Source organism: Schistocerca americana, chromosome 4 (assembly GCF_021461395.2).
Source record: "Schistocerca americana isolate TAMUIC-IGC-003095 chromosome 4, iqSchAmer2.1, whole genome shotgun sequence".
NCBI classification, from domain to species: Eukaryota; Metazoa; Arthropoda; class Insecta; order Orthoptera; family Acrididae; genus Schistocerca; species Schistocerca americana.
The window spans coordinates 663,279,466-663,305,741 of NC_060122.1; the positions used below are offsets into that span (position 1 = coordinate 663,279,466).

General features: G+C 38.6%; 1 protein-coding gene and 1 non-coding gene across 2 annotated transcripts; both read left to right on the plus strand.

The window, feature by feature from the left end:
• On the plus strand, positions 1–25,803 carry LOC124613887. The gene is made up of 3 exons (XM_047142626.1): positions 1–66; positions 17,332–17,476; positions 25,546–25,803. The coding sequence occupies exons 1-3, from the start codon at positions 56–58 to the stop codon at positions 25,654–25,656; spliced, it is 267 nt and encodes an 88-aa protein (XP_046998582.1). The 5' UTR covers positions 1–55; the 3' UTR covers positions 25,657–25,803.
• Positions 25,367–25,483, plus strand: Trnal-caa. Its single transcript has 2 exons — positions 25,367–25,404; positions 25,438–25,483. It is a non-coding gene; the product is annotated as a tRNA-Leu (tRNA).
• Positions 25,804–26,276: the final 473 nt, after the last annotated feature.

The window sequence follows — 26,276 nt, forward strand, 5'->3', positions numbered from 1 at the left end:
AGCGGCGAATCGGCACCTCGTCAAGACTCCGCAGCCTCTCCAGCACAGCCCAAACATGGTCGCAAGGTACGTGTGCGTCCGCGAGCTGCTCACCGTGCTCCTACTCGCGCTCTGGGGATTACGGACGTTTGAAAGTCTTCCACTTTGACCGAACGAAATTATTACATTTCCTCCATCTACGAAATGCTCCCCTCTGCTTAACTCATGACTTTGTCTGTTTTAACGAGATCAAGTCCTTGATGTCTTGGGCTACCAGTTAATATACACTTGAGCTAAAGTAATTATCACTACTCCTGTATGATGTTCGTATGGCTATGTAAAACTTTGGTCCCATACTGTCATTTCATGTAAATACTGTAGAAGTTTCCCATGCGATGCACGAGTACAGGAACTATTACATGACCTTTAACAAATGCAGAGACGTGAACATTAGGACTTCTTATTTCAGTTATAATCCGTTAACAGTCGTCCCACGTTTACCTTCCTGTCCTTATTATTCAACTGTGCAGGACGTTCCGTACCCATGTCCCGAAATGTAATCCATCGATCCTACAGAGCGTCAAAGCTACAGACCCTGGCGCCTGTAAATGTATGTATATAAAGGGTGATTCCGTGATAATGTTAAAAACTTTCTAGTATGTTTCATTTTGATGCAAGAGTCCCTGTACTGGAAACAAACGAGTCGAAAATTATTAGTGAAAACCGTTCTGATACCTCGGACAGTGAAGAACATGTACTGGTAATGTTGCTAAGATTGTAGGGCAGGCAACGTTCAGAGCTGATATTATCAACCAAGGGAAGAAAAAAGTCTCGTAAATATGGGCTCTAAAACGCGTACCTTAAGAGCATGAGCACTTGTGCAGTAGCGTGGATGCTTTTCGCACTAGCGAAGATTAACAATTGCTCATAACTCCTTAGGTAAGCATTTTAGAGTCCATGTTTTTTACTTAACATTTTTTCCTTGCTTTGGTCCAACTCCTTAAGTTGTCTACCCTACAGTCTTACCAACAACAGTACCGGTACATGTATTCCACGGTTAGAGGCATGAGAACGGTGTCCTTTTATGGCTTTCGATTCGTTCGTTTCCGGTACAGGGCACCTTACCTCAGACTGATACATTTATCTTTCGCCATCATCCTAAAAAGTCTGTGACACCATTACAGAATCACCCTGTGTATGCATACGTTCACAGGCGCCGAAGCCTATAATTTTGACGATCTGTAGCGTCGTTGGATGACGTTTCCAGAGATGGGTTCCTATGTAAAACTTGATCTAGTAAGTACCCTCTACAGCCTCTAGAAAAATGTAACATGATTGTGAAACGTCCTGTACAACACTTACAAATTCTGTCGTGAAACGGTGTTATCACTATTGATAGTAAAATTTTAGTTAGATATGGTGTGAGATCGATTTGTACCTACAGTAAGGGCGTAGTACCCTGACAAAGTACGTATTTACACCACCCATCGAGGAGTTATCGCAGAAATACCTGCAATGCGAAAACTAAGTGCTTAAAATCTGAAATTTTTTATCTGTAGTTTTACCAGTTCGTTTTGTAATTTTGTTCTCGCAGTAAACTTTGATGTCTAGCAGCACGAGTTGCGAAAAATGTAAATTGTTACAAGCAGTCTTCAGTTAAAAACACTGCTACATGCTTCTTTCCTAAACCATTGTTGATGGGAGGCATTTATCTCCGGCTGTGTTACGTCAGTCAAGCTAATTGATATCACAGACGATAATCTTTTTAAAAATCTTCATTTCTCTACGGGAAGTTTATCAGTTTGCCTGTATGTTACCTCCTTTTCCATCACTTTCCTCATGAAAATTTATTTTGTATGCTTTGTACAGGCGACAGTACCCTATATGTAGATTTATAACGTTCCACGCTTGTAGTCTGGCAAAAAATGAGTACAATCGGAGTTCCAGTTACCGATTGCAGGTAAAAAAAGACTCGTGGATACAGCCAAAGTTCATTTTCTTATTTCGTTACGTATGTAACGGAGGCTATGTCAGTCCGAACTTCTACTTCAAAAACAAAAATATCTTTAGATTTTACATCACATTTTCGCATGACTTCTGTCTTGAAATTTTGTTCAAAATGGCTGTAACCTTGCAGGCACGTACACACCTAGCGACAAAATCGAGCGACATTGTATACGCACAGTCGCAATACATTGTATAGCGACAGCCGCTATACGAAGTTCCGTGTCCACGCCCTCCGTGTCAGTTGCATTACAAAAATCAGAAAGCGATATTCCAAGAAATTGGTGTCTGAGCTTTTAATGTAATGTATTATTATTTAAAAGTAAACGTAAGTGTTACTGGAGGAAAACTCAATTTTCAGGAGGCTTTACTGGTGCTATGAATCTTCTCAAAAAGTTTAAACTGAAAGATGCTATGCTTTTCAGAATTTTTTTTTAAGAATGTTCCTTGCCGATTTCGAAACGCTTCTTCAGGTGGTTGGAGAAAAGAATTTTAAAGATTCCGCTTTGTTTAGGGAAACCCTTCCAGCCTCCGTCATAGTTGCCATACTCCGGTTCCTTGCTAGTGGAGAATATTTCATCAGCTTGACGTACACATTTAGAATTTCATTACAAACGATCTCACGCATCGTCCCAGAAATCCTTGAAGCCATAAATACTTCGTTGAAAGGCTTTGTGAAGATAAGAAATTATACTATTTTTATTGACAGTATTATCTACTTTGACAATGATTTTTTTAAATATAACTTTAGCAACTACATTTATTTTATTGCTTAAATTTGTCTAACAATACTTGTACAGTTTGGTTATAGGTAGTCTCTGAATTCTGGATGGGAATTTCACAATAGAAATGTATAAAGAAAGAAAGAGTCAGAAAAGAATGAGTGATTGCTGTTTGCACTGTGGGATGTTGATGGTGGGGAATGGACTGGAGGTACTGTTATCTCAAATGATGTGGAACTCTGCATTTGGAAATCGCCATCATTACAGAATACCCCGGTTCTCATTTTGGGAAAAAACATCGTCAATTTCTCGATGCGAGTTCTTGTGCTGTTTCTTAATTTAAATGCGGCGTGTTCTCAGTAAACTGCAAACTCATCGCTACTGCGAACTGCCTCTGTTAACGCCTTCATGCAGTGTACGGTTTACCACTCTATAAAATCTTTATCTCTACTTTCGAAATGGTTCATATGGCTCTAAGCACTATGGAACTTAACATCTGAGGTCATCAGTCCTCTAGACTTAGAACTACTTAAACCTAACTAACCTAAGGACATCACACACAACCATGCCCTAGGCAGGATTCGAACCTGCGACCGTAACAGTAGCGCAGTTCCAGACTGAAGCGCTTAGAACCGCTCGGCCACAGCGGCTGGCTATCTCTGCTTTCCCTCCTTAAAAATGATGCATATCTATGCACATATAATTACTATTTCTCACTACAGTACACGCAAAAGCATGTGTACCGTACTGTATAAACTGTGAAATAAAATAAAATGTGCCTACTAGAGGCTCCTTCGTCGCAGTCTGTATGCTGGCATCCCCTGGGTTACATGCATTGCGGTTAAAACAGTAATGGGTGGTAACCAAGCTTTTATGTCAAGGCATAAATCCTCTTAAACTAAAATAATACTTATAATCTATTAATTATACAGTCTGCATAATCTTGACACATCCCTGTTTATGACGATATCATTGGACATGTAAAATTTAAATCCATTTAGATTGTACTTTTATCATTTGGACGTTTTTTGTCTACAGAGTAATGTAAGTTTTATAATTATCTGTACTTACGTTGTACATACGTAAGCCTTATTCTCTCACTTCTATTGTGTACAACGTCTATATATCTATCACATTTACGGCAGTTTTCAGAACCACTTGAAATGGCCTATACAAAGGCCAAACCGTTAGTGGGCTTAGTAAAGTTCTCAGCGACAGCTGGAGCGGGTTTTCATTAATTAAACAAACCTATTTGACTTTTTTGAAGAAGAACCACTTTTTTTTTACTCGTGTAACTTCTTGTGTTCCCTCCCAAAATGAGGTTTTAGTTGTGTATTTTTGCCATGTCGTGTTGTGAGATTTCTTGTTTTTTGGCCTAATACTCCGTAGCACCCTCCTTTTGCTTCCGTTTTTGCAGTCTTGGGATGTCACATTCCAAAGACATGGCAGAACTAGAAAATTTTCTGTCACTTTCAATGTTGTCTTTGTAGCAACAGGTAGAAACTGACTCAGAAAACGTACTTGCTACAAGTAATCGAACAACATTGTCGCATTTTTCCCGTTTAGATGGGGAACTCGACAGTCACGGAACATGAGAAAAATGTTGCGGAGCAGCCCTAAAACTTGTACCACGACTTCGTCGTTAGGTGTGCACGCGGTTTTAGGATGTCTGCATCTTCTTGGCCCTACCATCATCCGATCACCGTAAGTTCTCTGCCTCAACTCTCCCACTCCAAAGGCCACCTTCACTGTATTTGCACCCAAGTTCATATGAGGGTATGGATGCACAACAAAAACAGTGTTACCAGGCTCACGAAAGCGTAAGCTACAGATTTTATTTTTGGATTTTAAACAGCAATTTACCCGGACCTAAAATGACTAAGAGTTAAAGCAACAAGTTGTTCAAATTGTCCTTTTCTGAACTGACAGTAAGTATCTTAACGGAAAAAAACTTTATACTCTAATTTTCAGACAAGACACAAGCTTTACCTAGACATGCCTCGCCGAATAACATTTAATAAACACGGTTCGACGTAGAACTGACATAATCACACACATGAAAACATTCTTAAAATTTATTTATCTGCACGGTTCATTTCATAGTTGTTTGTACTACGAAAACAAATTATTCTGAAGATTGCGTAATTCTCTTTGCAGTGCCTGGGTTGAGGCTTACCACAGTTGTCCGTGGTATTTTACTTTAGTACAGGTATTTGAATTGCACGTTGACTGTCGTGCGTCAGGTGCATACTGGACCTGTTTACAGTAGTTCTCTGTACGATGACAGTGATCGTTTCTGTTAATTTAGCAACCATTGTTACATTAAAAACCGGTCTACCAAATTACTTTGCTTTTTGAAGAAAGGAAGCTCTTTGATAACTGGTTCACTGAAGACGGAGAACAAGGTCGAAATGGGCAAGGGTCGGGAAGGAATTCGGTGATGTTCGTTCCGAAGGAATTATCGATGCAGGAAAACCTAAATACGGATGTTGAAAAAATTCTGAACCCCGACGTCAATTTTTTACGCACTACCTTTACATCTACAGCTGCTGCTATATTTGACAAACCTCTGAACAGTGCACTGTGGAGGGTACTCTGTGCCATTATTAGCGATTTTCTGTCCTGTTCCATAAGCGTATGATGGAAAGCAAAATATCAGTGGTCCTCTGTACGTCCCCTAATTCTCTTACCTCTTTGTCATGATCTCTACAACACTTTTTTCCGACAACAGGGTAGGCTTTCTACCAGAGATTTCTCCTTAAATTCTCCGAGCGCATATTACGCACTCGTATTTGGCTAAATCGGCCTGTTACCATCATAGCAACGCGTTTCTAAAATCGTTCGATATCTGCTATCTGCTGTTATGTCTACTTGATAAGGTCACCAAACGCTCGAGCAGTGCTCCAGAATTGTAACTGAGGTTCCTCCTTAAAACGGTCGCACGAACATCAAAATGGCACATATCGTATAAATATTTGCGGGATAGAAAACATATATATTATTTCTCAAGTCAAAATCCCTTTTTCTCAACGCGTACTAAACATACATTGACGAATGAGCAATCGTTAGAAAGGTTTCTTAGCCGTCTTCTGACACCGCAATTTTGCGCTAACACTTCCTGTTTTTGGAAAATATTAACATAAAAGAGGCTTTTAACTATCATAAGCAAAAGGGCATCAGCTTCGTACCTGTATTTTACGAAGTTAACTTATTAATCTCGAATAAGAGGCTTTCCTTTCAAATTATCTTATTACAAATATAATTTTATTTATTTTAAAGCGCTTATTAAGTGGATAATTTGTATACAGCATTGTTTGAGATAATAACCGTGACCCTGCGGTAATCCATTATCTCTGCCAGTCGTACAAGTTGACTTTTCTAAACGAATGTACTTTCCGAAACGTCAAACATATTATTTATTATCGACTTGAACTGTGGTTTATCTATTGTTACTAAGGCCTACCGTGCTTACATACAGTACGAAGTGCAATTAAAATCTCAGTACAGTTAGAGATTATCGTGGCCTTAGCGTTAGTTAGTTGGTTGCGTGTTCCATTGATCAATCCCACGGTACGGTAGCCGTTATGATGTGGAACGTGTCACGCAAGAAGCGAACACTACGTTCTAACCTATACATTTCACACTTATTTACTTCTTTGTATTTTATATTTGCTTTTATCATTACACTTCTCTACAACAACACGTAAATGTAAACATTATGGTCTAAAGTCAGAGTTACAAGCAACTGATGACGATCAAGTATTGTCATGAGCAGTGAATTACACTTCTTTACTTCTTTCACTGTATGTTTGTATTTGCTCATTATTTATTAACTTTTGTCAGCAACAGGGTGGTGGAAATACTAGTCATAAACAGTAAATAACAAGTTTACGATGCCAAGAAAAACAACGTTGGGAACTGTCGATGGGAAGCGTTGCTCCAAACGGGTGGCTGCAGCTCAAACACATGCTGAGAGAGAAGGGCACCTCGCTACCCGACGGAAATTATGTACACGGCGATGTGTATACGAGTATGTATCATAAATTCATCATTATTATTTCATGTCGTTCGCTTCATTTTTAACGATGTTTTCTCCTCATTCCCACAACTACCCTTGTCCTTTACTTATTCCAAACACCCTCATTATTTAAAACTATAAAAATACGAGTTTTCGCACGGATCTCCTGGTAAACTGAAAACGCTCAACAGAGGAAAGGCATGGACCTGGTGGGAAACCCCTACGTACAGTATGCAAAATTATTCGTTCTTCTTCAAACGGCATTCTGTAGTAGGTCGCTGGATGAACGAAACCTTCCGGGTAATAGGAAAAACAGGCAGGTCATTCCCGTTCCCGAGAAGAGCCATCGAACACATGCATGAAGTTATAGGATCACATCGATGACGTCAATTTTTTGTAGAATTCCGATGCACATATTGTACTTACCTATCATGGATACTGAAAATACGAGTATCTTGTGTAAGAATCAACATGGATTCCGTACGCCCACGAGACCCACAAGGCAGCAGATACCGGCGAACAGGCTGACTTCCGGAATACAGATCTGCATTGTCATCCAATGAACAGAATACTGGCGTACTGAATATCAGGCCAGCTTCGTCATTGCATTAAAGAGTTTTTATCAAACAGAACATAGCATTTTGTTCTTTGACGGAGGGCGTACTGTTAAAAGAGTACAAAAATTGCGAGTGGATAACTTTAGAAGCTCCGTGAAGCTGTTCGCAGATGCCGCTTTTGCGTATAGAAAAGTTGCAAGGATAGAAAAGTGTAAAGAAACGTAGGAAGATCTCCAGATAATGGACTTGTGGTATCGAGAATGACGCTTTACCTTGGATATAACATACAATGTTTCAGTGCCTGCGTTGTTCAGAAGTACGATGTAACGTTCCTTAGGACATGCATGTATGTTCGAAAGAAAATTGTGCCGTACTTCTGAACAACACAGCCACTGCTATGTCGTATTTATCCGCCGACACGTATACGGTTGTGCATGAAATGAATGTACGAATGCAGGCTGCGGACACACGGTTGATGATATATGGAAGTTTGGCAGTGAGTCGTGCTCGGATAGCCTAATGCTAAGGCGACCGCTCGCGATTAGCGGGAAACCTGATTCGAGTCCTGGTCGGGCACAAATTTCCATTGTCAGTCATTCCACTATACAGCTGATGGTTGTCCATTTTCGCACTTGTGAATATATTTCATGTAAATATAATATGACTCCCATAAGTAGGCAGAAAGACACATCAGCCAATGAATCCCTGGAAACAGTCACAACTGTTACTGTCTAAGAATATGCGTACGGATCGATTTAAAGCGGGCCGAATACATGAAATTAATCATAGGAAAGACAGATACCAGATCGAGATTCACTGGTAGTATCCTCAGAACGTGTAGTCTACCCACTACGGAGATAGCTCTAAACTCCTCGTTCGATCAATGCTTTAGAATTGCTCCTTAGTTTGGAATCCTTAACAGATGGGACTGATAAACGAAATACACAAGATACAAAGGACGACAGTTGGTTTTGTCAAGGGTTCGTTTAGTAGGGGGTAAAAGAGACGCAATGATGCTTATTCAGCTTCAGTGGCAGACGTCACAAGAGAGCAATTTACTGTTAAAATACTGAAAGCGTACATTCGTAAAAAAATCAATCAAGATTTAGCTTTGCTCTAAATGTATCTCAAGAAAAGACCGTGAAAGTAAAATTAGAGATAATACGTAGGATTACCAACAGTCGTTCTCTCAAAGACTACAACAGGAAAGTGGGGAAGCGAAAGTGTATACGCAAAATACCCTCTGCCGTACACCATCAGGTAACTTACGGAGTACAGATGTACGCACTGAACTTTGACAGAACCTACCAATAAATGGAAGTCCGCTATTGCTCTCTCCTACAACTGATTTTACCTATTCATCGCATTTCATACAGTTTGTTATTAATAAAAAAATAAAGCAGCGCCGAACACAACGAACTGTTTCAACACCGCAGCAGTTTACTGGCCATGGTGCTATTGCATGGGGTACTTGCCTTCACCCAACTTCTGAAATGATCTACCCAGCCAGTTGTAGAGGAACCTACAGTTCAGTATGGACTCTGAATCACGATGCAATTCGGCATTTATCATAGTAAGAGATATTTATCATAGGTGAACAAAGTGATAAATGAAAGGAAATAATATTCTTATTCTTTCTCTTGTACCTGTGTCCCGAATAGGTCCAGGGTCGGCAAGGTTCGGGAGCGGATTTGGCGTGGTTAATGTAAATTCAAAATGACTCTGAGCACTATGGGATTTAACATCTATGGTCATCAGTCCCCTAGAACTTAGAACTACTTAAACCTAACTAACCTAACGACATCACACAACACCCAATCATGGTTAATGTAAAGGATGGCCAGTTGTAGAGGAACCTACAGTTCAGTATGGACTCTGAATCACGAAGCAATTCGGCATTTATCATAGTAAGAGATATTTATCATAGGTGAACAAAGTGATAAATGAAAGGAAATAATATTCTTATTCTTTCTCTTGTACCTGTGTCCCGAATAGGTCCAGGGTCGGCAAGGTTCGGGAGCGGATTTGGCGTGGTTAATGTAAATTCAAAATGACTCTGAGCACTATGGGATTTAACATCTATGGTCATCAGTCCCATAGAACTTAGAACTACTTAAACCTAACTAATCTAACGACATCACACAACACCCAATCATGGTTAATGTAAAGGATGGCCAGTTGTAGAGGAACCTACAGTTCAGTATGGACTCTGAATCACGAAGCAATTCGGCATTTATCATAGTAAGAGATATTTATCATAGGTGAACAAAGTGATAAATGAAAGGAAATAATATTCTTATTCATTCTCTTGTACCTGTGTCCCGAATAGGTCCAGGGTCGGCAAGGTTCGGGAGCGGATTTGGCGTGGTTAATGTAAATTCAAAATGACTCTGAGCACTATGGGATTTAACATCTATGGTCATCAGTCCCCTAGAACTTAGAACTACTTAAACCTAACTAACCTAACGACATCACACAACACCCAATCATGGTTAATGTAAAGGATGGCCAGTTGTAGAGGAACCTACAGTTCAGTATGGACTCTGAATCATGAAGCAATTCGGCATTTATCATAGTAAGAGATATTTATCATAGGTGAACAAAGTGATAAATGAAAGGAAATAATATTCTTATTCTTTCTCTTGTACCTGTGTCCCGAATAGGTCCAGGGTCGGCAAGGTTCGGGAGCGGATTTGGCGTGGTTAATGTAAATTCAAAATGACTCTGAGCACTATGGGATTTAACATCTATGGTCATCAGTCCCCTAGAACTTGGAACTACTTAAACCTAACTAACCTAACGACATCACACAACACCCAATCATGGTTAATGTAAAGGATGGCCAGTTGTAGAGGAACCTACAGTTCAGTATGGACTCTGAATCACGAAGCAATTTGGCATTTATCATAGTAAGAGATATTTATCATAGGTGAACAAAGTGATAAATGAAAGGAAATAATATTCTTATTCTTTCTCTTGTACCTGTGTCCCGAATAGGTCCAGGGTCGGCAAGGTTCGGGGGCGGATTTGGCGTGGTTAATGTAAATTCAAAATGACTCTGAGCACTATGGGATTTAACATCTATGGTCATCAGTCCCATAGAACTTAGAACTACTTAAACCTAACTAACCTAACGACATCACACAACACCCAATCATGGTTAATGTAAAGGATGGCCAGTTGTAGAGGAACCTACAGTTCAGTATGGACTCTGAATCACGAAGCAATTCGGCATTTATCATAGTAAGAGATATTTATCATAGGTGAACAAAGTGATAAATGAAAGGAAATAATATTCTTCTTCTTTCTCTTGTACCTGTGTCCCGAATAGGTTCAGGGTCGGCAAGGTTCGGGAACGGATTTAGCGTGGTTAATGTAATGGACGGCAGGATGCCCTTTATGCCGCCACCCATTACCCCGCAAGACGGATTAGGCGTACTCCACCCTTCCGCTTCTAGTGTTATTCATGTGGAGGCGAGCGAAAGTTTTCTAAATGTTGCGAATCGTGTAACTGAGGCGAACATTGGGTACTAGCCCTCTATTCACAAAGTGGGAAGTGGGAAACCGTCCCGGAAGCGGCGCCTTAACATAAACGGATATCCGGGCGGGTGAATGTAAGGAAATAACCGTAGGACTGGTTTTTCAACCTTTCCTTGGGAAATAAATATGAAAAGTGGTCATTTGAAACAGCACTTTGTTGATGACTCAGGACGTCCATGCAAAGACGCCACCTCTTTTCCACTACTGCAGGGTATTGCATTTACTGGACATTCTGAATGTTGGAAAATTACTGAGCAGCTCGGTTTCAAAACTGACTCCTATGGCACTACCAAAGTATAAATGTCATATCGTGTAACATTTTATGGTTGATAGCAAAGCCCATATCTGGCGATATAAACTAAGGAGGAGTGAATGCTGTTAAAAGGTTTATGTCATCGACATCGTGTACAAGGCACCATGTCATTTAGAAAAAAAGGGGGGGAGGGGGGAAGGACGCAGACGTGACCTATTTAAGGAAACACTGTCATCTACCTGAAGTGAGATAGGCAGGGAGGACTAGGAGAAACACGAATAGAAATAGCTGGATGGCCATCTGAAATCTGCTCGTTCCAAATATGGATAAGTTAATAGAAATAGGTGATATGTGATGTGTAACAGCACCAAATGGTCTTGCATTCGACAAGAGATGGCTCAAATTCCCAGGCTGTTGCCTTTTTCTGTTTTCATGGTCTCTCAAGATTTCTTTGAGACAATGTCCTCACAGTTCCTTCGACTAAGGCACAGCCAATTTCTTCCTAGATTTCTGCCAGACTGGGCTATCATAGTCTCTGAGGCTCTTGACGTCGAATGATGCTACTTCCACAAACTTGCTTTTCAAACCTATCCCCTTCTCTTCAAGACAATCTCATCTAACGAAGAACACAGATTTTATTGAAAAGTAATCTACATCGCTAAGTATTCTGGGAGTCTTTAATCTATTGTGACTCTTTCCCTTGATCTACAATACTGTTTATGTATTAAGGTAGAAGCTTGAGTGAAACAGGCGTCGCCTGCCGACGAGGTAGAAAAGGATCAAACGACCTTTGAGGCGTTTTATGTACGAGGTATTAGGTGTGGGAGAAAAGTAATGACATTGGCAACACTACGAGCGATCCAGTAACGCCGGCCGGATTGGCCGAGCGGTTCTAGGGGCTACAGTCTGGAGCCGCGCGACCGCTGCGGTCGCAGGTTCGAATCCTGCCTCGGGCATGGATGTGTGTGATGTCCTTAGGTTAGTTAGGTTTAAGTAGTTCTGAGTTCTGGGGGACTGATGACCACAGCAGTTAAGTCCCATAGTGCTCAGAGCCATTTGAACCATTTTGATCTAGTAACGCTGTTTGGTCTACTTGAGTAGATCCGTGTGTTCATCTCTTCAGGATGCTCAGTCCGACTTTCAGCTCCGTATAGCCACCACATCACGTGATTTTTCAGAGCGCCATCAGTAAAACTGTGTTTTTGTTAAATTACGAAAATGGGACAGCGGAATTTAGAGCAACGTGGTATCATCAGGTTTTGTGTTACACTTGGGGAAGCCGCGAGTGTGACTTTTGAAAGATTGGAAAAGGCCTATGGGGAACATGATTATCTAGAGCACAAGTTTTTCGCTGCCACAAACATTTTTGGAAGGCCGAAAACACGTTGAAGACGAACCTCGCCCAGCGAGCCCAAAAACCAACGTAAACGTCGAGCGTGTACGCGAGTTGCCCTTGAAAGGATCGGGAGACCGAACATGGCAGAGAAGTGGATACTGCCTTATGACAACGCTTCGTGTCATATGGTCATTTCCATCATGAAATTTTTGACCTCCTGTTGCTCTGTTCACCAGATCTCAGTCCTTGTGACTTTTCTCTTTCCCCGGAATCGAAAATGCCTGAAGAGGACGTCACTTTGGGACTGTGGAGATCATGCAGGAAATGTGACCGATATGTTAAAGGCCTTTCAGCGCTGCTACCACGATTAGGAACAACTGCTCCGCCGATGTACAGATTCCGAAGGGAACTGCTTTGAAGGGGACAATATTGTTGTTTGAAAAAGATAAAAACTTTGGGAGATAAAAAAAGTCAGTCTCATATTACTTTTCTCACACACCTCGTATAGGATTACTTACTTTATTAGTTGCACACGGGAAGAGATACGGAACATAGGCCAACAGAACAACACGACAATAACATGACTACGCGTAGCATAAGACAAAAAGTTTGAAACGAAATCTGATAGATGATTCACAGTTGTTCAATTACATGATTGGCTGTCACTCATCAGCACTGTCAAAAAGTGCGCGTCTGGAGTGCTTTAAAATGGAAAGACGATATACAAGTAGTAACCCAAAACACGGATGCCAGATGAAATTCACTGAAAGGATTCTCAGGACTCTAAGTCCTGAGAATCCTTTCAGTGAATTTCACCTGGCATCCGTCTAAGTCTTAGAGGGTGTTAAGAGAAAGTATTTCCTCATTTTCAGAGGATGCGCCATGGATCAAAGCAAGACAAAAATGTCCAGTAAACAAGGATTCTCGTTCACAGAAGAGAACGCTGTTCCTTCGAACACTTTTGAGACTTTGAAACCTAGCCAGCCCTGTAATAGAAGTCAAATGTATTTTCTTATTCCATTTTATTTGTTCACTTTATCTGTGCAGCAGTCTTTTTGTACAATTATAAAAGTTGCTGTGGAAAAGTAACAGTCTTCCGAATGTGAAAATCTGCTCCAAGGTCCAACATGGTCATGTAGCTAGGAACAAATATTCACTCGAATCTAAAAGTGTTAAGATCTAGAAAATCTTGTCAATAACGCATTTAACAGTCTGTGTGTTGCATTATTACTCTACTACTTACCAATAATCAGTGAATAAAATAAATTATATTATCAAATACCAGTTACAAGTTAAAAACGTTTTCAAATAGAAGCTATTCGCAACTAATACACCTTTCCATTATCAAGACAGAAAAAATTGTTAAGACATTAAAGAAACTCACTTCATTTCCAGATATCATGTATTCAGCAGTAGAAGACCTCGTTTTCAAGGTTAAGGTGATACACAACCTACGAAGTACAGCTTAAAGAGCCACATGTCGTATAATAAGTTTTAAAAATACGTAGCATTTTACTCACCATAAAATTTTGTAACTGAAGAATTAATGATATCCTCCAAATAGCTGAAACATATCATACAGTTATTGATTGGCGACTCCATGTTGTCTTGTGCACTACGACCAGGTAACAGGTATACTTGAAAAAAGAGACAGCATTGGTCGTAAAAAAAAAAAAAAATATATATATATATATATATATATATATATATATATATATATATATATATATATATATATACGACCAATGCTGTCTCTTTTTTCAAGTATATCATACAGTGCTTATATGTGTGGAACTCTTAATATCTACAAACGCCACACAAAAAACAACCTCATATCTCACAACAACAAACACAATGGAAAATATCGGAAACTGCTAATGGCACTTTTTAGCGCGGATTAGTTCATGTGATTCTAAAATCAGTCACTAAATGTTAGCACCAACCGGGGAACATCATGTTCTCCTAGATACAATATCATCTACACCTTAAGAGCTATGAGCATTTACTCATTTCGCTACTGTGAATCACATCGCGTCTACTGCAAGCTCTTTGCTGTTAAGAACGACCTACAGAATTCAGTAAACAAATGAAGACATATTCCTCTGTTATTGTCCATGGATACAGCATGCAGCAAACATGTCAGTGTTGTTAACTGTAATCCGCATTTACAGTTCTGGCCAAGTGCATTGACTACAGCAGAACTAGGTTGTGTACAATGGAATTAGGTCGTGCTGGGATAAGTTTGTGAAATGCTTTTACATTGTAGTTTTATCTTTGCACTTACCAGCATTATGGAAGCCTATAGTTCCACACGGGAAATGACAGATCTGTTGTGACCTGGCAAATGAAAGCAATCGCCTATTCAGTGTCTTGTACGTTGAAAAATATCCAGAGTGCTGGATGCCATCCGCACAGTTATTCAGCCGTCTTTTCGAACAACTGGTTGTCTTTAGCTTCGTAATTCCAACGGCGAATCTTGACTGACTCGCACCTCGTACCACACACACTCCTGTACTGGTGGAGCGAGTATTGAAACGAGCAGGAGAGGATCATAGAACAAGTGTGCGCAGTATCTATCAGGGACGGCCATCGTCTTGTCTTGGCTGTCTCGCGCGAACAGTTGCCGCACTCATATCGCGTAAAGCATGTCCAAGCTCTTCGGCCAGGAGACCAACCTGGTAGAAACCTGTTCCGCCAGTGGCAAAGATGTGGCGAAGGTACACTTTTCACAACGAAGATACTGTTCACAGGCCACGCTAGCTTCACGCGAGATCGGACTGTTAATTTTCGTAATGCAAATTCACATGCAGCTGAAGAAGCAAGGCACCAGCGCCGATTTTCAATTAATGTATGGACAGGAATTCTTGGCAATAGACTAATACGTTTACTGGTGTAAGGTGTCGTCAGTTCCTATCAAATGACTTGCCTGTCCTGCTACAGTAGGTATCAATCCAACAACAGTTAGTGAAATGGAGCGCAAACCAGTTTTTTCCGAAATGTTCGAAGACTCCGCCCACAGACATTTAATGGACAATGGATTCGTCTTGGCCGTCTAGTACGTTGACCAGTTCGATCCCCCGACCTTAATGCATTGGATTTTTTATTGTGGGGACACCTGGTATCTTTCTTGTCTGCAAGTCCTATTATTGATGCACAAACACAATGGGAACACGTTATCTATGCCTGCCAGCGCACCCGTAACCAAGCTGAAGGTTTTCAGAGAGCGCAAGATTCCCTAATATGTCGGATGGAAACATGCCTTACTATGAATGGACTCCACATTGAGTATCTTCTCTTAGCGATGGTTCACAAGTACAGGTCGTTTGGAATAGCAAACAGATTACATTACAAGCTCTGCTTTTTCAAAGTCACATAATAATGTCTTCTCGTTAGTTTACTGCGTTCTATAGGTCGTTTACAATAGCAATAGCAATAGCTTGCAGTTAAGGAGATATGTTTTACAGAAACGAATATGAATAACCGGTTATAGCTCTTAAGGTATGTTTATTAGAATTTTATTCTAGTCTTGGTGCTAATACTGCCTCCATAATATGGAATAACTTCTTTTTAACACCCTTAAAGGGGAAGGTTTTCAACAAAAAATTGACCGATTCCTATTTCCTTTTCGTCAGCCTGAAACCCTCACCAGTTGGGATTAAGAGTGCAGATAGTGAAGATGCAAAGAAGAGCAGCACGTTTCGCCACTGGTTCATTCAGCCCCTGTGTCAGGCACTTAAACAGGAGTGTTATGTAACATGCAGATCTTTACTGTTAGAATTCTGAGATCGAATACCGTCCCACATGTACTCCAAAGGGACCATGAATGTAATAGCAGAAAAATTTTAGTTCTCAGGGGTGCAATGATAGTGGTATGCAAAACGCTCGGTCCTCCTCATACCATATAACCGTTTCTCTTAAAAATATTTATAATGGACAAAATCATTCAGTAAAGTTGTCAGGCATCTACCAAGATAGTAAATTATGCTGGAACAAATACACACAAAAGCTCTGCAGTACATGTCCTTAAGGAAACTGAAGGATTTTGTGAGTAAAGAGCTCATACTTATGGCATAATATGCCTTTTCCATACACAAGTTATGGGATACTATTAAGCGATACTTCTTTAGAGAAACTCTGGTGGGGCCATCATATATATATTCAGCTTAAGTGAATTAACTTCTTGAAAACAATACTTTGTTGAACATAAGATACTCACAGTCCCCAGGGTACTTATGCATCATAAACAGAATGTCCATGAATATGAAAGTAGGTCAGATGTGCATTTATATGGTACCAGAAACAAGAACTTACTAGACATTTCTTGGACTCAATTGAGTAAGGTAAAAAATAATTTTCAACATGCTGGTAAAACGTTTTTCAACTGAATACCTTGTAACACAAGGGAATTACATTGAAAATAGATTTAAAATGGTGGAAGAGACATGGCTGATAGAAAAAGCGTTTTATAACACAAACGAATTTATATATACTGAAAAAATAATGAACTTTTATTAATTTCACTGTAAATACAACCTTATATGTGGCCTGCATAAGCTATGTAACAAAACATGTGATAGTCTAAATTATTTAACATGTCTGTCAAGAAATAACTGTAGAGAAATACATTAAAAAATTGACGTTCTTGTGTTTTTTGAAATACCATCTGAATGTTTCTGCTACTCTCAACAGAACTTTTTTTCGACATGTTTCATTCTCTTCCACTAAGAAGAAAGTGACCTATTAAAGATTTGATCCAGAGTAGATGGAACTATCCATTGCCAAAATAAGAAATTGCTGGTTGGTCGTGCACTTTGGTGGCTGTGACTGGTGTGCACTGGTGTTACTGTCTAGGCAGATCAAGCCCTTGTGACTATTGAATTTACATTGCCCGGATATTTTTATAGTGGCATCTTTTGTCACAGACTGTTTCTCGCACTGACGGTGACGGCATGGTGTTGCTACCTGGTGGCATCCCAGGTGACCTTCTCAAGGGACTGGAGCCCAGGAAAACGCAGTCCCGAGCCTACTTGTGCCAAACATGCTGCCTCCATCTGCCAGATCCTCGTGGTGAGTTCTCCATAATCCTTTTTTCTTTTTTTAATATAGTAAAATTTCAGTATGCCAGTTTGTTAGCATAGTCTTCCTTATTTATCATCACATCAACCATCCATTGTCTCCACAAGGAGGAGGAAGAAGAATAAGAAGGAAAATATCAGTATCATCAACTCTATGATATCCACTGCTGGATGAAGACTTCCTCTAGACACTTCCATGGGTCACTTTCAGTAGCTACAGGCACTTATGTTACTTCTGCATCTTCTCTAGTGTCATCTACTTGCTTTCCATGACGTCACCATTTTGGTCTTCCCCTAACTGTAATCCAGCAACAAACTTTCTCAGTTCATCTAACACCCATTAGTTTGACCACTATCCTGCACACATCCATGTAATATTCACTGAAGTCACAATCACGTATTTCATACCAGTGTGTTTCCTGACCCATCTGTTTGTTTTTTTTTTTTTCATCTCTTCTAGCGATTTCCAACAAGCATCTCACCAACACACAATGAGCGAATACCATTTTTTAAATTGTTTCCTCAATAAAAATCCATCCTCACTACCATAAGTCAAAACTAGCAACACATTCTGAATGTGAACTTTCCACATATTGGATACTTAGTTAAGAAAACCCTATTTAGTTTTCCAAAGATACTACAGGTCCATTTTGCTCCTGAATTTATTTAATTGGCTGTCAATACAGTTCCTGTCTTCAAAAACAAAACTTTTCAATATGATAGTTAAACAGTATTTTAGTCTTAATTCGACTGCTTTAAGACCTACTTTCACAGTTACTGTATTACTTTTTCCATTCATTACTGACATTTATCTGTAGCAAAGGCAAAGAATATGTGGTCTTTAGTAATATGGAAATTGTAATAAATGTTCATTAACTTGTATTCCTTCTTCATGTACATTGTGTGAGAAATGAACACTTTCCATCTGATTTCTGAGAATGCTTTTGATGAGATTGACTCTCTTTGTCTGTCTCCTCTTCTAGTTCTGAATTTATCACTATCCTGGTGAAATATATTCTATGCTGTAGCATTTATGTTTACATTCTTCAGTATACTAACATAAGTTGAATATGTGCTAGTTTCTCATTGCTGTTGATACATATTTTGTTGAAGCTGAGACAAAATATTTTATTAATCTCCATGAATCCTACACAAATATCACTGAAATACTGCAATTCATCCACAATATGCACGACAGTTAACTTGCTGAAACTTAAAAGCAGTTTAGTTTTGTGTCTCACAGGAGATCTTCAGTCTGAACGTTTGCTCTTGCAGTGCATTGCACACAGCTCCACTCTCTCATGTTCTCTGTTTACAGTAAACTCTTGGTATGGAAGCTCACTTTTAATAAATTAGCAATTTGTTTTTATTGTTGTAGGGACTTCAGTAGTCAGCTGAGACTGTAAAAATATTGCATGCAATGTGCTGTAGATATAAGCATCTATTCAACAAATCTACAATCTCTAAAATATAGAATATGTTATGCTGCTGATCACTAATTACAATACTCTACAATAATGCATAAACTTCTATTGCAACATTTTTATACAAAATCAGAAATTCATCAACCCCATAATCAATCTGTTTTAGCAGGAATTGTTTATTCTTCTGATTGAATTACTAGGCTTCTGGTATGCTTAAGTATGACATAAAGCGTCCTGTAATGTAGCCTTCTTGTGAAAACCAATTTATTTGTCAAGATCGCAATGTTAACACAATTACTGGATTACTAGTTTCTGCAAAATGTATTGCCATCTTCAGATCCATGAAACTCGGCAGTGGTAGTTAGATCATACAATACTTATATCACTCTGTCAAATTAGGATTAATCAATATGCATAATTAAGTTGAGGCATTGCAATAACATTCCATGTGTGCTATCAAAAGATACATAAAAATTGGAATATGAATGACAACATGTACATACATTCTAATAACACACCTGGCATATCGTTGCAATGGCTCAGTTTTCTTTTGCATATGTATAGTCGTAATGTGACAAAGTGGTTTAAGCATTGTGTGATGTATCTATCACTGCCTGACATTATGAATTTGATATGGCAATATATGTTACTGAAACTAGTACATAAGCCAGTAATTGTCTTAAAATAGCGATCTTGGCAAATAAATTGGTTTTCACAAGAAGACTACAGTACAAATTCGTAGATCACCCCCTGCACTGACTGACCATGTCAGGTAACAACAATAGAGGATTTTATTGAATTGTGCATAAAACACTTCTGCAATTTTGTATGAATAGAATTTCATTGTTTTAGGTCATGTTAGCTCCTGGTATTGTGCTTGTAGGACATGACATACTGTTGGTAGTTGTCATAGTTCTCTTTGATGTGAAATACACAGTGCAAAATAAAATTCATTAGGCAAAGTCATAATTTTAACTTTTTTATAGCTAAGTATACAATGACCTCTGTGTGCCATCTGTATGTTTTCCGAATTGTCTTCTTCTGTGATTTGAAAATATTGGTTGCACTGCTTTAGTGACTCTACAAAATGTTATACAGCTGTGTGTCAAGGCATAATAAACCACTCTGAGAACAGAAATACAAACACTGAAGTATAGACGATAAACCATTATTAATGTTCCATACTAATTTCTTCACATGACTATCTCAGGCTAGTATGGATCAGTTGTTATCTCGTGAAAATTAACAGCATTTGTATATGAATTAACCTCCCAACATATTTTGCTTATTTTCACTCAATAATGTCTTATAGAATAATTTTCTGGGGTAGCTCATCACTTATAAACAAAGTACTGTTTGTACAAAAGTGAGCAGTAAGAGTAATACATAGTATTCACCCAAGGACTTCATGTAGGTACCTCTTCAAAGACCTAGGCATTTTAACTGCACTGTCACAGTACATATACACTAAACTCTCGCTAATTCGACCTTCAATAATCCAGCCTGTAAGTATTTAAGTAATCCAGCCCACAGCCAAGCTCTAGCCGCTCAAGCAAAAACGATACATTCAGTAATGAATTCTCAAGTGCAACAATATTGTTAGGTAATTACAATGTTAAACAATGTCATAAGAGTGAATCAGCGTTCCCTACTGATGGATTTTAGGCAAAACGCAATATATTCAAATACCACACATGAGATATTCATATTCTGTCAGTGCTGCATGCAAAACATTAGTCCTATAGAAAAAATAAACAGGACCTTTTTGTAGGAAATTTAATGTAGTTAAATTTTGTACTGAAATACGTTTTCGCTAGGGGCCATAGCTTTTGAGCTACTCAAGAAAAACGTACAAAAATGCCCTTCAGACACACCACCACTCCAACATTCAGCCCCCACCAGTCAGGATTCCCAGTATGTTGTTTATGGCACTCACTCCTACCACTGTACAAAAACTTGAGACTGCACGAATTATTTTCCACATTCGCGTTTTTTGCTCTTCGCTTACTGGTTTTGTTACCCACCAACTTAGTTGAGTACTTAGAAAATGTAAAACTGACATTTGTGAAAATTTTACCTAATAATTTTGTGAATTTTTCAGTACAAAACAAACAATTACATTTTTGTGTTCGTCAGTCCTTCCGACTACGAAACTACTGTGCTTGAAGCGGTTTACATACTAGAAATTTTGACTGGTGAGGGATGAGTAAGGGGTGAAGATGCACCTAAAGGTTTCTTTTAAATGTTTGTCTTGAATAACTCGAAACCTGTGACCTCCGGCAATTATGTATCCCAGTACAAAACTTAAAAATATTAAATTTCCTCCAGAAAGGTCCTGTAATTTTTTCTGTAGGGCTAATGTGCATAATGAGTGAGAGAATATGAAAATCTCACATATGGTTTTTTGCAGAGGGGTTGCAGGTTGCATAAAGCCCATTGGTAAGGGCAACTGAATACTGCAGTATATATGTTTGAAATTGAGGCTTTCTTCATGGTTCAATGTCATGACTTCTAACTGCAAATACGCTATACTGAACCTCAAGCAGATACTCGAATTTAAGACGAGTGTGTCTTAGGTACTTCATAGACAGCTATTAGCTGCTTAGTACAATGTGGGATGAGCAACTATTTATGACCAAACTTTAACACATGAAGAGATAATCAAAAGCATGCAGGAAAGTAACAATGAGAGTGATAATGATCCTTGTGTGATAAAGCATATTGTAATCATATATCACCATTGCAACAGCTAAAAATTTAGGACATATTTCATAGTGAGTGATACTACTGCACATGTACACACTCAAGGACGAAGTTTTGTGTGAAAATGAATATATCTTTGAATTTAGTAAAGCATAATACCTCTATTTTTACACTTAATTTAAGACTCTCAATAATCTGGTATTTCCGCTAATATGTGCAAGGAATAGCATGATTAACAAGACCTAGTGTATTCACTAATAAAATTCGCCATAAACAATCCATCAAGATTTGAGAAGAATAACCATGTCTATACCTAAAATGCAAGAGGGAAAATGAGCTTTGTTACTGGTATCCATTACAGAAGGCTCACAAACGATTTCAATACGCAGCAACAAAAATGTTTGATCATTTGCTCAATTCCATAAAATATTTGACAGGCAGCAAAGCAAGATATGTATCTAAATTAAAATCATATTCCTGGACTTGTTTTCAAATGTAGTTGCATGAGTAGGACTAAAAAAATAATGTGTTCATTAATGGTAATATTAATCATGCAGTACACGTATCCTTGAAAACTAATCTGTTCCACATCACTTCTATAAAAGAATAGTTCAAACGATCTATGGAACATCATGAAACTCATTAAGTAACTGACATTTTTCGTAGATAAAAGCTGTTCATGCATTTTTGGCTTTTTTTGTGTGTAAACTTCAAGGGCACAGCCAGCGAGAGGCAGGAGAAAGCAGCTGTTGTCCCTGTCCCCTTCTCACATACAGAAAAAAATAGTAAAAAACATTTTCACAAACCGAACTCGCTTTCTGCCCCACCACAAGGGCATAGGTACCTTCTCTGAAGTTCCAAATTATTTTGTTTCTAGACCTTACCTGGACCAAAGTAAGAGGTAATTTGTTCTCGTGACATGACGAAGATCAGTGCAAAGCGATGTCAATAATGTGTACCATATTCCTAATTTAAAACTGTAAGTTCCGCTTTTCACAATATATTCTACATATTGCTTTAATGTGTGGCAGGCCCAGGTGTAGGGGGTGGCAAACCGGGGTATATTGTCCTGGGTGTCAATTTCAGGGCACGCCAGATACATATCCTTGAAGGAAAAAAAACCATCTTTCACAAAGTGCGTAGCATCCAGCGGATGTTGATCTATTGATAATTCATATGATTTTGAAACGTATACCTGTTGGTTTTTTAACATTTTTTTCTAAGTTGATTTTTGAATGCGTGCATGGTGTACGTGATGTCTCTGCCAGGGGAATTCCCGTCATACCAAGTCATAAAAAGAAACTTCCCTGCAGACAAAAGGGAAGGGGGCTATTCGAGCTGAGCCGAATAAACCCGAACAGGTGGATACCAAAGCCATATGTGGCTAATGGATGTGTGAAAGACAGGTGTTATAACTGTTAGCGATATCCACGAATTCGGACCACCAGAGTGGGAATGAACGACTAACAGGAATAATATGTAAGAATGATTACAAATTGTCTTCTCGGTGTACCCAAGAAAATGAAATTTTGACAAATTTTTTGCCAGATCGCTACACTACTAAGATACAGGTATACCGTCCTCTGTTAGCAGCCGCGGTAAGTTCTATTCTCGCAATAGCGCGGAAAGCTCGTTGTACGGAGAATAAAGTGAGGTAACGAAACCGGTGTTACTGAAGTTAGCCTGAGAAGAAAGTTTTGACGGTGGCAGGAAAACTTAGAATTAGTGAAGACAAAATTGTTTGTGAGTTCGAGATAAGAAAAGAAACGGGGATACGACGCAAGTTTATGGAAGAATATGACGATTACAAATTTAATATGACGATTACAATTTATATGTAAAAATTTCGTACTACTACTACTTTTCGATTTCATGCTTGCGAAACTGGAACACATGAATGAAATGTGAAACTATTTCCTAACATAAAACTTTATACTTGTTGTAGGGCTGATAGGCATTTGATATTGGTCCTTCGTTACTTATATTCTGCCATGTTATTTATGTAAATGAAGTAGATAAAAATGGTCTTTGTGCCAAAACAGTCTCACGTATTTGTCGCAGATTATTATTGCTGCAATATTAGAAATGCTTATTTCGTTTTATTTAGTAGCAGTGACAAAATGACGCAATCACATCGAGGTACCACACCAGTCTTGGGTGCTATTCATATTTAACAGCTGTTTTATCATTATTAGACAACTACAATTCGATTTTTCATGTGGCAAAACGTTTGATGAACTTCGATGTGGTTCCTTCGCAGAAAGGAAAGCACGCCGTTTAAAGCTGTAGCAAGATTAGAGAAAGAAACAAATTCTGGGACTTAACGAATTGAAGAAATGTATACTGCCTTACTTGTCTCTACTGCTGTTTTGTTTCCTCATATTTAATTTCATGTCACGCAAAAGAGAAAGTCATCAGCTAATAGACAATAAGGATTGCAAATTTCCTAAAAAGTTCGTATTTTCCCGATCAGAAATAACCCCACCCAGAATTGTATGTGAGGTGTCTTATTTTTTAAAAAGGGGGTGGGTGTATGCTAGCATGTCAAACCGGCCGAATGGGAGCTGTAGAGGCACCACAGGACATTTTAATTTCCATTGCACTGAATATAGGTTTGATGGCTTCCATTACAAAATATACACGTTTTAATTCAACAGAACGAAATACAGTGACTTGCGATAGAAGAATGCTGTGTGAAGAGGCGTGGTACTGTACTTTGTTACACTTTGTTACACTGAAATAATATGTCTTACATTTCCTCGAACATACATAGATAGATTTTTTAAAAATGTTTGACTTCCGATCTCAAGCATTGGAATAGGCGAGGGGCACCACTATCAGGTTTCTTCTGCTGTTCAGAAATATCGTAGATCCGGTGCTGAATGTACGTGTATTTTTCGGTTTTACGGTCAGCTTTGTCATTGAATCAATAGGGCATTGTTAAACAATGGCCAAAGTAAAAAAAAATACTAAAATATCATTGTTCGATGGTATCCGAAGGATGCATAATGTTATGATGATCAAACTTCGATTTTCACTTATAATATTCAGCAAAATGGCTGCAGGTGAAAACAAAGCAAAGCGACGTAAGCTAGTGTGTTATATTAATGAATATATAAGTTAATTGGAAATGCATTTTTTTCTTATCAGCTGTGTACTGTTTTGAGTAATATTACTACCATTGTGGCACATCTGTGTATTTTTATGATTTTTTGACCCGGATGGACGTACAAATTATTATGTGGTGCACGAAATTCATCATTTTGAACGTTTAACGACAAACAACACTGTGACGTAATGCAATACCTTCGAAAATTCAATGTATTTGCGAGTGCCCGTTCGAGAACGGAGAGTCAACGGATCCTTAAACAGCCTTGGAGAATTTGAATTAGAAATAATTAATTATAGTGATCGAAAACAGTTTTATTAGTTAATGTGTTTGTTACATCGATTCTCATTTTTCGTCCAGTTCAACGCGTCAGGAAATTTCTGTACTCTAGTTGCACCTTAAATGCTTAGTGTATTAAATTGTAAGTTCCACCTTAATGGCTTTACAGGAAGTTGCAAACTTTATAGAAAGAAATCAGATGACTTCGCTAATACAGTTATTGAACCCTAAAAAAACATTCGCAATTGATGTTTTTTCAGTGTTTTACTTCACACATCCATTGTTCGTTTTTGTGCCACATGAAAAATCTGTGAAATGAAAACTTAACATTAATCTCATATGTTATACAAGTCATGGATGGGCAGTTGTCAGGATGGCCGAGCGGTCTAAGGCGCCAGACTCAAGGTTAACCCTTGCCTACGCAAGTAGGTACGAGCATTCTGGTCCTCATTTGAGGGCGTGGGTTCGAATCCCACTTCTGACAAAATTTTTATTTCTTTCTTTCGTTATAAACGTACTAATACCAATCAAATTTGCGTATTTCAGAGCGAAATTCGTCAACTGGCAGCGTGTGAAATGAAGTCTCTGCTGCGATACCACGCCGAAGAAGTGAATGTTCCCCAAGAAATTTACATTGACGGAAATGGTGGAAGATAAGCTGTTATCATTTTAAAACGAAAATAAAGTAAATTGAATTGTTTAAAAGATGTGTAAATAACTGACTGAATTTTAATTATACTGTTTTTTCCTCAATAATAATTTACAGGCAGAAATAAAACTGAGTTATTGTTTCTTTGTCAAAAATATTAATTTTATCATAGTTGTACCTATATAGTAAAAGGGTTAATGGCTCATGTGTACAATTGTAGGCTACATCGCATTATTCCATCTACTATTTGCGGTTCAGTTGTTATATGAGACACTTTTATTGTTTTTCTTGATGGATCAGCAAAGACTTTTATTATGTGTTCATCATACCAGATCACATAAAATTATTTCAGAGGCTTCAACATAAAAGTCCTAACTGATTTCTATTATTTACAAGATTCCTCTTTAGTTTATGAATTGTAGACTATGTTCGTCTTCAATTTGAGTGTGTATCTATGTGTGGTGTAAGAGCCATGAGTGATGCACAAATTTCTCTAACAAAAAAGGTGTGATACCCTGGACTTTATTTCTAGCGCTACATTGTGTTTCAGTATATATTCAGAAAAATCATTTACAGCATCAAGAGATCTTTCTTGGTTCGGCCAGTACAGCGTAACTGCAAAGCTTGT